The 13,845-nt window shown below is 38.9% G+C and overlaps 1 protein-coding gene across 1 annotated transcript; it reads right to left on the reverse strand.

Annotated features, from left to right (window-relative positions):
* Nucleotides 1-168: 168 nt before the first annotated feature.
* On the reverse strand, nt 169-9,821 carry LOC137268410 (PDZ and LIM domain protein 3-like). Its single transcript, XM_067802977.1, has 4 exons — nt 9,430-9,821; nt 6,896-7,047; nt 4,120-4,352; nt 169-3,074 (listed from the first exon to the last, which is right to left on the reverse strand). Exons 1-4 carry the CDS (start codon nt 9,541-9,543, stop codon nt 2,980-2,982), a joined length of 594 nt encoding a protein of 197 aa, XP_067659078.1. The 5' UTR covers nt 9,544-9,821; the 3' UTR covers nt 169-2,979.
* Between the last annotated feature and the right edge of the window lie 4,024 nt (nt 9,822-13,845).

The following is a 13,845-nucleotide window of genomic DNA, read 5'->3' on the forward strand; positions in this document are numbered from 1 at the left end:
AAATTCATCAGACTGAGCTGTAGATGCATCCAGAGTATAGTGGAGATTTATCGGAATGTATACAATGGAGATACTGAGGATGGGACTTGACAATCAAGTGATCAATATTGTGAGCAAAACTCCACCCTGATAGTCCTAATATTACAGATCTGGTATATCAAGAAATAGTTGATGGTGATAAAGATATTTATTGCATGAAACTGAAACTTATATCAGGCAGAACAACACTACAGGTGTATAAGAAACAAGCAACATGGGTATGTACACCATGCAAAATCCAGGGCAACCATGGAACAGTGTCAACATATTATTTACACATCATTTTGAACTGTGTCATGTGACACACTAATGTATTCCGAGTGTAGCTGTTTATTTTGGTTTTGCTTCACTGGATTTTGCCTGATTGTTAGACAGGACACAGTCACATTTAAAGGCAATTTATTGCAAAATATAAATAAGTGTAAATTATTATCATTTTGTTTAAAAAATGCCTCTTAACATAATGTCTTGAATAAATATGTACAATTTTGTTCAAGACAGTTATCAATAAGAAAAGTGAAATTCAAGTAGATTATTACAGTACATCACAACCTGAGACGATCAATGCCCCTTCCTGCAATGTATTTTCAGCAGGACAGTCTTTGATATTTGGTTTACTTTGATAACTTAATATTTTCTAGGCACACTGGTTTTATAAAACATATGAACAGTCAACTTATTTATTTAATGGAAGACTATATAGATTACTGTCAACCCCTGATATTACAAACCCAAGGGAAATCTTTATTGTTTGAGATTGGGTTTGCTGTATTGGATCTCAAGAGAACTCTCCTTTTTTTTCATATTTTGTTTAAAAAATAGTTGACAAACCAATCAGCTCCCGAGGGAAATTGGCTGATTGTGCAGCATAGTAATGTTTACATTGCTTTGCTTAAAAGTGTTTTAGGTTGGTGGTTGTTCAGGAAAATAATACTTAAAGTCTAATGTACAAGATGTCTGGATTCTTTTTTAATAACACATAGTTAGAATTACTTGTCTCCAAAAAGGCTTGCTCTCTTTACATTGCATTTGTTGTGATCACGATATATTCAATGCATTAAGAAACTATGAAGTGTTAGTTTATGCATACAGTGGGGATTTTCTGATATTACATGACAATCCTCTGTATTTAGGTGTGTTGTATCAGGAGCTGACTGTCTTATAACAGGCTTTATATATTTGTAAACATTTGAATAAATAATCTGTAATTGCAGAACACAACAAACAACCACACGTTTCAAACAAAGTCCATATTAATTAACTAACTGAGACATTTGTGAGTGTTGCTGACTGTAATATAAAGCTCTGTGTGGGTGGGTTGGGTGGGGAAGGGTTGGGTGGGTGATGACCGTATTGCATGAAGTGCTAGTGAGAGAAATGACATTTTCAGTGACAGCACCTTTATCAGGGATGGCAATTTTCTGCAAATCTGCAGAAATCTGTGGATTTAAATGCAAGTCAATTGATCTTGAAATACGTCTAAATACGGGGAGCAACTATTTAGGTTGTGAGGTCCTGCTTATCAATGTCAAGTACCTGCATCTGTGTCTTTTGGGCAGTCAAATTTCAGAATGTCTCTGTAACTTCTTTAGATACTTAGTTGCGACCCCCAGACCCCCAGCTGATTTTCAGCTGAAATCACTGTCACCTGTTGCCATCCCTGCTTTATATGAGGAGCCCACACTTCCATATCCTTCTGCCTAATCTGGACCAAGTACCCTGCTACCCAGATTGATCATGCTGTCTAACCTGGCTAGTTATCCTGCCACCAAATATTCATCATACAGGGGATAAAGTGAATCTCACCCAAGTGTCTGATATCAAATATATCAACACGAGTTTATAAAGAAACAAACATCCAAGGTTTGTTGAGGATATATTTACCTGTATCCATGGGTGTTGATATAACTGATATCAGTAGACATGAAGATGAGATTCTGTTTATCATCCAAAATCATTCTACATTACTTTTCAATGAAGAATGGACATCTCTGAACACAGTATTGCCATTAGATTTGCGACGCCATAGCACTGTGATGACATCAACTTCATGATGTCGTAACATTGTCAGGGCATTGTACAAAATCTCCTGTCAAAATGATATATCCTAGGAGATACCATCTGATCTCACCCAAGCGACGTCTCCTGTGGAACATAGTACTGGATGATGAATTTCCATTCTGTTATAAATGTCCTACACATATTCATCATTGCTTCCAAAGACACTACTATCTTCATCCCTCAAATCAGTAACTTACCTCTTAATTTCTCTTGCTCATGAGAGTAATTTTACTGGATGGATATTTTGATAGTAACAAACTAATTCATATAAATTGAAAAGGAGCCCCAGGGCGACTATAGAGATTCAAAGCCTGAGCCAGAGGAAATCTAGAATTACTTCATTTTAGGCTTTAGCCCTGCAAAGAGAGCTGGCAGTTGGGAAAATAATGTGGTTCATTGACTGTGAGACAGACTAATCACTAGCATGCGATCACATAACACTGTTTAAGTGAGGCCCTATGGAATTAAGTTAATAATTGACTCAATTCACTACAGAGGGATGTCAGAAAAGTTTCATGAACATATTTTTTTCATAAAACTTGTGAACTCCTAAGTCCTTGAACCAACTTTGATGTGTACATTACATGGATGATGGAGAGGGCGAGGTACTAATCAAACACAAGACAGTGATATTGCACTTTACATTAGCAGTTGTGGATAGGTACTTTGGTGGGAGGTTGGTGGAGCTGATTCTCAACAGTGAGAAGCCTAATCTCTCCATCCTTATGCAGGGAATATAAGATTTATGTCATGGTAATCCTTAGTGAAGAATTGCACCACAGAAGTCTTCAAAGTGGAACTGTTTCTTAAGAACCGCAATGTCCTGATTCCGAAAAAACATTTCCGCTATGGATGTTTACATATCACATGTCTTGCTTCTTATTGTTCACCGTAAGCCTTCTGAATTGTCTTGCCCTGGGCTTGGAGGTAGCCAGACCTCTCCTGTTTCTTGCGATCAAAAATGGATGAAGGTCCTGAAATGTGATAATGGCATAATTAACATTTGTTGTTTGATGGCGCATATATGAATGTTATGTTGTTTCTTGTTTGATAGTGCACCCAGTAGTATTTCAGCTATATGGTAGTGGCCTGTAAATAATCAAGTCTGGACCACACAATCCAGTAATCAACAGCATGAACATCATTGTACTGTGACAACTGGGATGAATTATGCATGCAGTTTGGTCAACTGATCTTGTTAGTCGCCTCATATGATTGCTGGTGACCAGTTCTAACCTGGATTTTCACTGATGTGAAAATCATTTCATACTTAACCTTGACCTACTTGACCTTGATAATTACTGGTACAGGAACCATTTTTTGTCTAGAATTTTATTTTGTGTCCTGGGATGATTTAATTTATTCTTAAAACATTTATTCCCAAATTAATAAAATAATGTGAAACAACTGATGTTCTAGCAGATGCACCCACCCACTCCCATCAACTTTGTGTGAGGAAATTACCTCCCTTTTCAAACCATGTCTTACAGAGCTACCTTTCCTTTTCTGACAGCTTGTACATGTACACAAAAGAATTAGAGAACAGATATGCAGTATTTTCAATATTGTTAATCTTGTGAGTAATTCAATTCTGACGAATGGAGAAATCTTTCTAATTCATGACAGTTTGTTGGTCACACTTAATCCAAAGGAACTGTTACAAAGCACAGGGAGGATAAATACAAAGAGCATGTTTTCATAGTAAACACTGATGAAGTTTATGAGTGGACATCCTACAGCATTATCAAGAGTTTATATGTTGGTGCTCACTCACAAGGGTGGATACAGCTCTTGAGAAAGTGGGGTGAACACTATTAAGAAAAGTGGGGGTGCACACTTCATTTTCACCTGAGTTTCAATGGTCATTTAAGAAGATTTCAGGACAAAGGGGGAGTGGGAGTAGTGCACCCTTGCACTGCCCTTCTAGATACTCCTATGACTCGTATGATAGTAAGGGATCGATGAAGCAAATCTCCACTGTATAAGTAGAAAGGATTCTAAATATGAAGGTGCACTTACCACCCCCACCACCTGGAGCCTTGTTAGCCTTGCCTCGCCCCAGAGCTGATGGAGCAGGACCACTCCCTCCAAGCTGCTGTTCCAGGATCTGGTATGTCTTGGGTTTGACATCCCTGTAGGCTGACCCTTCGTTCATGTGGGGATTGATGCTCCCCTCGTCCAGTTCTACCCTTGGAGAAGCTGCCTGCTGTCCGGCGGCCTTCACGGCGGGGTCAGCCGTGTTTACAGCACCTCTGAAATTAAAAAATGTTTTTAATGTGTTGATGTTCAGTTAAAAGATCACACAAATATGATCACTTAGTTTGGTTGACAAGTTTCTTCTTTAACGGGCATTTCGATGCTGGTATGTTGATGAGGAACACGCTTTATGGACAGACAACTGTTTTTATGGATAGAAATGTTATCCATAAAGAGGTGTACCTGCTCTTGACAGAAGAATATTTTCATGATTTAACCAAACATCTGATTTTTATTTAGTTTCTAGATATGAAAGTAATCATTAATTTTTTAGATGATTGGACATCAATGGGGAAGATTCTATTTGGTATTTGTTTTTGTGACATTTTTTACAGAAAAATCTTAAAATTATTTTGATTTTTTTTGTTGCTTTGTAAAAACTATATTATGCTTTGCCACCTTAACATTTGTGTAACGTGCCCGTCATATTACTTCAAGAGCAAGCACCAACCTTGTTTCTTCCACACCAGCTTCTTTTTCACTCAAGGGAAATAACTCTCATCGTTACATTATGTATCATGTGAAGAGCACAATGGGATTATCTCCCCAGACCGTTCCCTCTGGTGGAAATGCCACAATGATCCATCAAAACAGTGTTACACCAGTTATCATTGGCACGGAAAGGCAGGTAATCCACATGTATCGTGATATATTCTCCACATTTCGGAATTAAAGTAGAACAGAAAGCACACCAACAGCGTTTTCTTTACTAAAAATAGTTCGTTCACTAGAGTCTGGAACAATTAGTAATAATGAGAGTAAACCAACAGGACGCCCGACTGTTCTAAGAAAGAGATGAAGAAGTCTGTTGAATATATACACCAAGGCAAATGTTAAGCATCACCCGTAATTTGTCTTGTGTAAATTGTGTTAACCCTAGGGACTTGAATATAACATCAGTTTGTGCAGCATTGGTTTTATACATCATACACCTTCGTTTGTAGATGTCTGAAGCTTGATTAAACTGGGTCTTTTCCCAAGTTATTTGTCCAAATTTGAAGCACCATGGCTAACCAAAGACCATATAATATATGGTCAATTGGCGAACTGAGTACAATATTTAAGCAGAATAAAGTCTAGATATTTACATTTCAAACACAAAATCACTAACCTAATTCTGAACATAATGCAATATGGCGACGTTGCTTAGTCATCCAAATAATTATTGTCAAACAAGATATTTGATTACCTGGGCTAGTCATCGGAATATACAATTATCTATACATAACATAACCACTTGTGATCAACTGTTTCACGTATCTTTCATCTTGATAGGCTTTTGCCTGCCTGAACGTCACTGCCTTGCATCTCATTATCGGACACGTAAAACCTACACATGTGCATGGTATACACAAACGTTTTCTAACGTTTTGTAACAAAAGCGCTTTGTAATGTAACATACAAAACGTTAAAGGACATGTCACAGATGCTGCAGCGCGGTGAAAACATATGTACAACCTACCGTCCGTCAGTGGCGTCCATTGGCAAACCCAACTGTGTTCTATGGCACTCCGCGATATACACAGCTAAACGATATACTGCCTTGGTAAACGGCGTTTAGGGCAGCTTGGCTGCATGGTTCTAATATATCACTCTACTTAGATAAGGATGAGTCACTTTGGGGCCCGTTTTGATTAAATATATATCAGCAGGTGTTTGAACAGAAATTGAAAACGTATGGAACAACATATTTGTAACTTACTGAGATGCATTTTATGATACGACTACCTTAGATATATTGGATTTATTACTCATCCATTGAAAATATCACTGTTTAATAATTTTACAAAGTCATTACACATTGCGCAATAACATCGCATGGTGCCGTACGTATGACGTCAAAGTGTTTTACAGATATGACGTAACAATGCTAAAGCCTCTTTAACAATAGTATTAGACCTTGCTTGACTCGCCGAAAGCTGAGTGTCACCACATTCGTTGAATTCTTAGGAAAGAAGTACTTTGCTCGTATATTATTTTGCCAATGTTGCGCGAGTAATAAATAAAATACTGAACTAGGTCCCGTGTAATACCATATTTATGAAACGAGTGAATGGTTTGGTCTCTAACGCGCAAAAAAGATGACGTCATAATCGTTCATAGTAATGACTCCACAATGCTAATACCTCTGTCACAATGGTGCTAGCCCTTGCTTGGCTCCCGGGACGCTGAGAGTCGAGGGAGGTTCTGTTATGTTGGAGAGTAATAAACTGATGTTAAACTTGCTTCTATGGAATAGCTTTTTCAATTAAACTAGTGAAAGATTTATTATCAAGCTCACTCACTTTCGAAGACAGCCGTAAGTTAACGTTCATGAATGACACGTGACGACGATCCGAGCGGTAAGCGAACTGCGAAAATCTAGGTCCAGATCATTAACTCATTGAATAAAATTTGTATTACGCGGCAGGTCGTATTATCCGCTATGTACAGACAGACAGACGGACGGACAGACAGATAGACAGATATACATGTAATTGTAAATGTTGTTACCCTAAACGAATACGTGTCATGTCAAATGATTGATGATAACTGGTACCTCTGGACTGTGAGATCCACTTCATTGCCAGCCCGGATAAGCTCGGCTTTTGCTTTTTCGTGACTCCACCCATTTGTACACGTATCCCCGATCCTGACGATACCATCTCCATTTCGCAAACCTGCGGTGCCAGCAATACTCTTAGGGGACACCTTGGAAAGGTAGAATGAAATCTCGTCAATACACACGGCATAGAACCACAAAATACAAAACAACAACAACAACAACCACAAAAACCCAAACAAACCCCAAAACACACCAAAAAAAACAAACAAAAAACAACAAAAAAAAACCAACAACAAATAAAAAATAAAACAAAACAAAAACAAAACAAAGAAAACAACAAAAAAAAAACAACAAAAACGAGCGGATAAACCTATCTAACACATTGTCTCTGAAATGAAAACAGACTATAGAAAAAAAAACTGTTAAAAATATACTCATAAAATAAAAAGAAATTAAGCCCAGAGACTTTCTTCGTTTTCAGAAACTGGTTGAAGTGTTGGGTTGGGACAGGTACCCGGGACATGTGGGTAATCAGTAGGACCAGTGTACCCGTCTCAGTACCCGGACCCCTTGTGATCATCTGACTAGTAGATTAAGCAATGTGGTATGGTGACAGTGCTCTTTCATGATTAAAAGGTTGTATTGTTTGAAGGTTTGGCCACAGTCGTGCAGTTACCTCTTTTTAACACAACTAAGATATTTTATAAACTGGAAATTGTAGCCTCCGAGGTGAAGAACATCCTGCTACGTCTGACAAATTTTATGTCAGGAGTTAACATATCAGGTATCCTGGTACGATAGGGTAATGGAGGGTGGCATGCAGGGGTAGAAATGTGGTAACCTAGGCTTGCCTCATTTTCTAGGCTTGCAAGGGCTCTCATGGATATATTTGTTTTAGGGTTTGTGTGACCGACCAAGTCTCGATGAAAGAACATGGATACGAAGAAACGTCTTTTGTACTTTTTTCAGATGTTCTTCACAGAAATCAATGGAAAGTACGATGTCCAGAACAAAAAGTTTAACTGTCGTGTATGGTACTCTTGCAAAGAAAAGTAGATCTCATTTCATGTCTTGAAATGAAGGTATTGCACACAATAAAGACATGAATATTGTATTGATTTATATTGCATATTGCATAACAAGCTTTACTGATAACAACTTTATTTCGTGAGTGCGACGTTATTCATTCCTGCTTGACAACGGTAAACCTGGGGAAATCTAGACTTGCTTCATTAAAGGCTCTAGCTTTGCTTGGCAGAAGGGGAAATAAAGTGGTTCAGGGACTGGGACACAGACGTTGTTTGCATGTTTCAAAGCTCCGTTACAGAGCGTGCTACTCGCTCGATGAAGTCTACGCTTCTACCGCTGCGCTGAGCTTTACTTGCCAAGAATCACGTGGTCAAGGTAACCCTGACGATGCGTTTGGCTCGAGCGTGCATTCCTTTCTATATATGGGTCTAGGTCGTTAACGAGTGCAGGCACAGTGCGGAAGTGAAGCACACGACAGCGAACATTATTTACTCACGGGGAGGGAGAAGCTAGATACATAAAGGAGAACTTATTAAGTTCAGCTTAAACTTTCTGCTATGTTTAACACTGAGGCGACACTGAGCAAGATAATTAGATATGTATAGGGCCTACACCCTAACCACGTGTCATCAGGCGATTGAACAATGAAATGTATTTGATCATACTGCTTGTTTGGACATATGAAGTCATATCAACCTGATCCGCTGGTAAATGAAGTTCTCCTTCAGTACTTAGAAAGATGCAGACGAACACAGTTGCAAAACTCTCAATTCATGCTCAAAGTCTGTATTGTGGAATTAATGAATTAACGATAACGACCAATTAGGAGAATATCAATGGTGACTTACACGCGTATACAGTATGAACCAATCCGAAAGAAAGTATGTTTATAATGTACAATGTTGGTTTGACGTGACCATGATATCGTTATTCAAAACAACCTGTTTTGTTATGAAATACGATCCCTGTACCTCCCAACAAGCGCACAACTCATCACATTACAGCACTGGTAAATCTGGACAGTACAACGGCTAGTCCAATTTTATTATGGAAATATACGAAAACCTTGTATTTTATCTATTACCGATAAACTTTAGACGAATTAAACAAGTTTTCATATCTAGAGTGAACAAAACGCAGATTGTTGTATCGCAGAGAACCCGCATTGACAGAAGCGTTGAGAACATTCCAAGAAACGCAGAAACAGCGCAGCGTGTGCCTTTTTATGCAGTTTTACAATTAACCTAAAACAAATGTTTCCCTTTAGCCATTTGTCCAGACGCATTCATTTAAGTGTCGGGAACTCCAAGAGTTTAAAACATTCTAACAGAAATAGAACCCTATATATAACGTGTCGGATGTGAATGTATAAGATTAGAACTGTCAGCTTCTTTACCGTCCCTCTTACCTCTGTGGTTTATCATAACGGGACCTACGCCTGACTCATTCAAAAACCTTCTATCACGCACTCCCGGCATGGGACGAAGTTAAACACCAACCTGGGCGATGAAAAGGGGTAGGCCGTATTCGGTCCCTCCCTGAAGCTTGAAACCCCATGGCTGACTTGTATCAAATCTGCGGAGACTCACAGTTACCACATCACCGGACGCCATTTTGATGTTACCTATCGTCTGCTCCCGCTCGTGAAGGCCTTGAAGCTGTTGCTTGTCGAGCGTCTATGTAGGTGTGTTTACCAACCTACATGCACTGCGTTATAGGGGCCAGTGTTGGGAAGCACGCTCCGGATAGGTGTAGCCGTGAGGTGCACCCCGTCCCACATATGGGATTACAATGAATTATTTGTTCAGAACTACTCAAAAGGAATACCAATGATCACTAGTCTGCATTCAGGATTGTCGGAATTGTAATGAAAGCAGCAATTGTTTCAGAAGCCGGAGGGGGCATACGTTAGCGACCACCAAATCTGCACGCGTTATGCTTCGGTGCATATGTGTGTAGTTTGGGGGATGCTTTCTAACGTTGCTATACAATTTCCTTTTTATAATTTCTGTAATGAAAAGGTTCATTGCAAGGACTCATAAGGACTGGCTTATCTGTTCAGTTCAGTTCATTAGTTCAAGATAAATACATCTTGTTTAGAAAGACATATTTACGGTTCATACGCACCAAAACAAATAGGGGTCAGGAATAATGTAAAGATATATATTTGTTGTGAAAAATGAGAGCTCAAAAGTAAACATATCTCATCAATATGTACAGATATTCATCGAAATATCCATCACCCCTTTGTCTTTATGTTCAATACATGAGTGAACAATATAGGTCAATTTTAGTTTAGGTCGATATTTTTTTAAAACTCAGTATCTGATACATAATACAATTACATATTTCCCCGAAATTCGGAGACAGACAACAAGTAAGTGAGTGCTTGTTCAGTTCTACGCCGCTTTCAGCAATGTCACGGCGGGGGACACCACAAATGGGCTATACATATTTCACCCATCTGGAGAATCGAACCAGTTTCTTCGACGTAACGAGCGAACGCTTTAACTATTAGGCTATCCCACAGTCTTAGACATATTTATTTCGCTGAAGATCCGAGTTAAAATTGATATTAAGAAAACCGTGCTTGTATAAGAGGCGACAAAGAGGATCGATCGGATGATCGGGCTCGTATCTTTTCCTACATGTCATCGTATCCTATTTGCATGCATAGATCGATGATCATGCTGTTGATCACTGGATTGTGTGGTCCACACTCGATTATTTACAGACCGCTGCCAAGTAGAGATAGAATATTGCTGATCGCGGCGTAAAACTAAACTCATCCACACACACTCACTGAGATGCCTTAAATACAGCCACGTGTCCCCCGTATATGGTTTTGATGTGAACTTCGCGAATGATCCACGTGAAGACAGGCCACACAGATTTTGTCGATGGGTACTGCAGTACAGGTCTTCTGGCTATTTATCTTGACCGCTGTTTTGTAATGATGGCTCAATTGGGATTCCTTTTAAGGGTCTCAAGGATCCAATCGCAGTCCTAAGAGGCCACCACATGAATCGTCTTGGTGACTGTTAATTACGTCCAGTCCATTATAATAGGGATATAACATGTTATAATGCACTCCTGTGTGTTCAAATAAACAGCATAGTCGGATTCACTGACACAGGCTCAAGTACGTATACCTGTACACACACAGACGCACACGCTTAAAGGACGAATCCCCACTGTGAAGTACAGCCCTCCCTGCAATGCTAAAGTCTAAATGAAGCAGGTCTAGATTCCCCAAGGTTCGGGATCTGAAACCCTGGCCTCCCCAAGCCTCCTTTTCAATTTAAATGGGTTTATTTGTAACAATCAGAATCACATGTCTTCAAAGATCAAGCGTTAGTCTAGGTATCCTCCACCCCCACCCCCCACCCCACCCCCGACTACTGCTAGACCGTTGCAGTTTGTGGATTTCGACCGCAGGGTGGGTTACATAATTTCCATGTCACAGCCGCTATTGTGTTTTCGGGTCTGTCAGTAGGAGCACCCATTAGTCATATGACCCAAAAGTTCCTGCTGTCAATCAATCTTCATACGTTTCTTAACGGGACCACAGGCCTGTGGTACATTTAAAGTTTATATGAATAGTTAGACGTCATTACATATTGTTTTCTATAACAATCCTTTGACGTAAACTCATAGCGAAATAGATGCGCATTACCAGATTCTGTAATAGCAACGTATAAATAACAATGAAATATATATTTTTTCTGAAACTTGGAAGGTTATTATAGTATAACTTTAGGTAACAGGACAGATTAGAAGGAAATGTAATTCTGCCTCAACAGTATTGATATTACATAACTGACATGTTCTGTTTTCTCTTTGTGACCCATTTGTTACACGCCTTAATAAACATATGCCATTGTTGATTGCTGTTAGACATGAACCCTCAGTATGGAGAAAAGGGAATGACCCACACAGAAATCTTAACAAGCAGATTTTGTTCCTTTTAAATATCAGATATAAATATATGAAGCTTCCCTTCAGTACTTCTGATTTCACTTCGGGGAAAATCTTGACTTTTCTCTTATTTCACACCACAGTCAGTCAGTATCACAATTTACATCTTTGGCCTATAGAGATATCCAGCCAAGCTGAGTGGATGAACCCTAGAGACTATTGATACTAAAATACCACCCCCGCCCCCACCCCAAACCCCCACCCCTCCAAAAGCCCCAAAGATTAAGAAAAAAGCAAACATTATAAAAAAGGACATGTCCCCCCTACCCCCCACGCCCCCCTCAAAATAATGAAGCAAAAAAAACCCCCAAAAACCCCCAAAAGAACAAAAACAAAAACAAAGCAAACACACAAAGAAAACAACAACAAAAAAACAACAACAACAAATACAAATAAACACACAAAATAAAATAAAATCCATTTTCTGGCCACCTCATGTGGTTTTCGACACAGTAGCAGTGGTGTGAAACCTGCTTCCTGCCTAACCTGCCGTGATATAGCTGGAATATATACTGCTCAAAGCGCTAACCCGCTAACTGTCATTAGTTTCTGGCTGAAATTTCTATTTTTGGTAAACTGTAACAGTTGGTAGAAATATACCCTACTTTAACGCACACCATTTAAATGGAAAGCTACCAGTGCGCAGCTAACATATCTTTGAGCAGCAGATCAATATACATACCATCGGCTAACAAAGGGTTGATAAAAATAAAAAAGACATGTAAATAAATAAATAAATAAATAAATAAATAAATAAATAAATAAATAAATAAATAAATAAATAAATAAATAAATAAATAAATAAATAAATAAATAAATGTGATCTACAAACAACAAAACACGTTCTTTGTGAAAAACAAGTTGGTTTCCAATAACTAACATGCTTGTTATCAATAAAGAAGACCATGAGAAATTGATTTTCATAATATTCTAGTCACACCAAACACACAATCAATTGTAAATGTTCTTTATTCTGTGAGTATGTAATTTGTAAGTTTGTCAGTACGTTGCTGTATCTGTGACTCGTCAACATCTTCATTGCTGATAGAGTTGCCTTCGGCAATAAAATTTATCAGCTGTGATAAATAGTATACCCACTGGTGAATACGCGCGTGTGTACGTCAAGATTGCATTAAAAGGAGAAAATATCAATCGTAAATGTGCTGACTGGTCCTGTTGCGACTGGTACATAAAGTTATAAATGTGCTAGAAACACTCACTCACTCACTCAGCATCACCACCATTGCAGCCGAAGAAACGTTTCTACGTAGGATAGCGATGATCGAGACAAATGTTTCACGATTTTAGTCAGTGATCGAGTTTAGTTTTGCGAAGGAACCCCAGAAATGTACCCATGGTAATCGAACCCGAATCTTCGGCGTGGCTAGGGTGTGCTTGAACTACCTAGCTTGAAATATTGTTGCATAGAAAGAGTAAATGATTCATGTGTTAAAGCATTACACCAAATGCCTTTTTGTTTGTTTGTCTTTTTCATTTCATCTCGAACATATTGCTTTTGCTGGTGGATTACGTTAGAGATTATAGCGGTGCATTTCTCCGCCTTTTCTACTTTTTTAACCAACTGAAATCGAAAAATGAACAAACGAAAACCAGGAACGTGTGATTCTGTTCAACATCCAGCATCATACTCGTGGAAGACGAGCCTGTTGGCGTGCCATTCTCGTGGCAGCTGATGTGTGCCACAACTGTGTACAGCTTGGGTACTCTTCAGGCACAAAAAGGACGGAAAGATGTCACAAAACAGTTGTGAAAAAGAATGCGTCGTCGGCAGGATTCGAACCAGCGCGGGAAGATCCTTATAGATATCTAGTCAAAAAAGGTATACATTACCCCCTTCAGTGGCAGTGTTTATGATGTTTGCGTAATACTCGCGTTATTCTAGCACAATGTGCAAAAAGCTTTGTGAATGATGTGCG

This window comes from Haliotis asinina, chromosome 16 (assembly GCF_037392515.1).
Source record: "Haliotis asinina isolate JCU_RB_2024 chromosome 16, JCU_Hal_asi_v2, whole genome shotgun sequence".
NCBI lineage: Eukaryota > Metazoa > Mollusca > Gastropoda > Lepetellida > Haliotidae > Haliotis > Haliotis asinina.

Bases quoted from the DNA above. Each gene is read 5' to 3' on its own strand.
- LOC137268410 (XM_067802977.1), bottom strand. From the start codon at position 9,543: ATGGCGTCCGGTGATGTGGTAACTGTGAGTCTCCGCAGATTTGATACA. The intron at 7,048-9,429 runs GTTGGTGTTTAA...TACCTTTCCAAG, and splicing joins TACCCCTTTTCATCGCCCAG to GTGTCCCCTAAGAGTATTGC. The intron at 4,353-6,895 runs GTACCAGTTATC...TTTTAATTTCAG, and splicing joins GTGGATCTCACAGTCCAGAG to AGGTGCTGTAAACACGGCTG.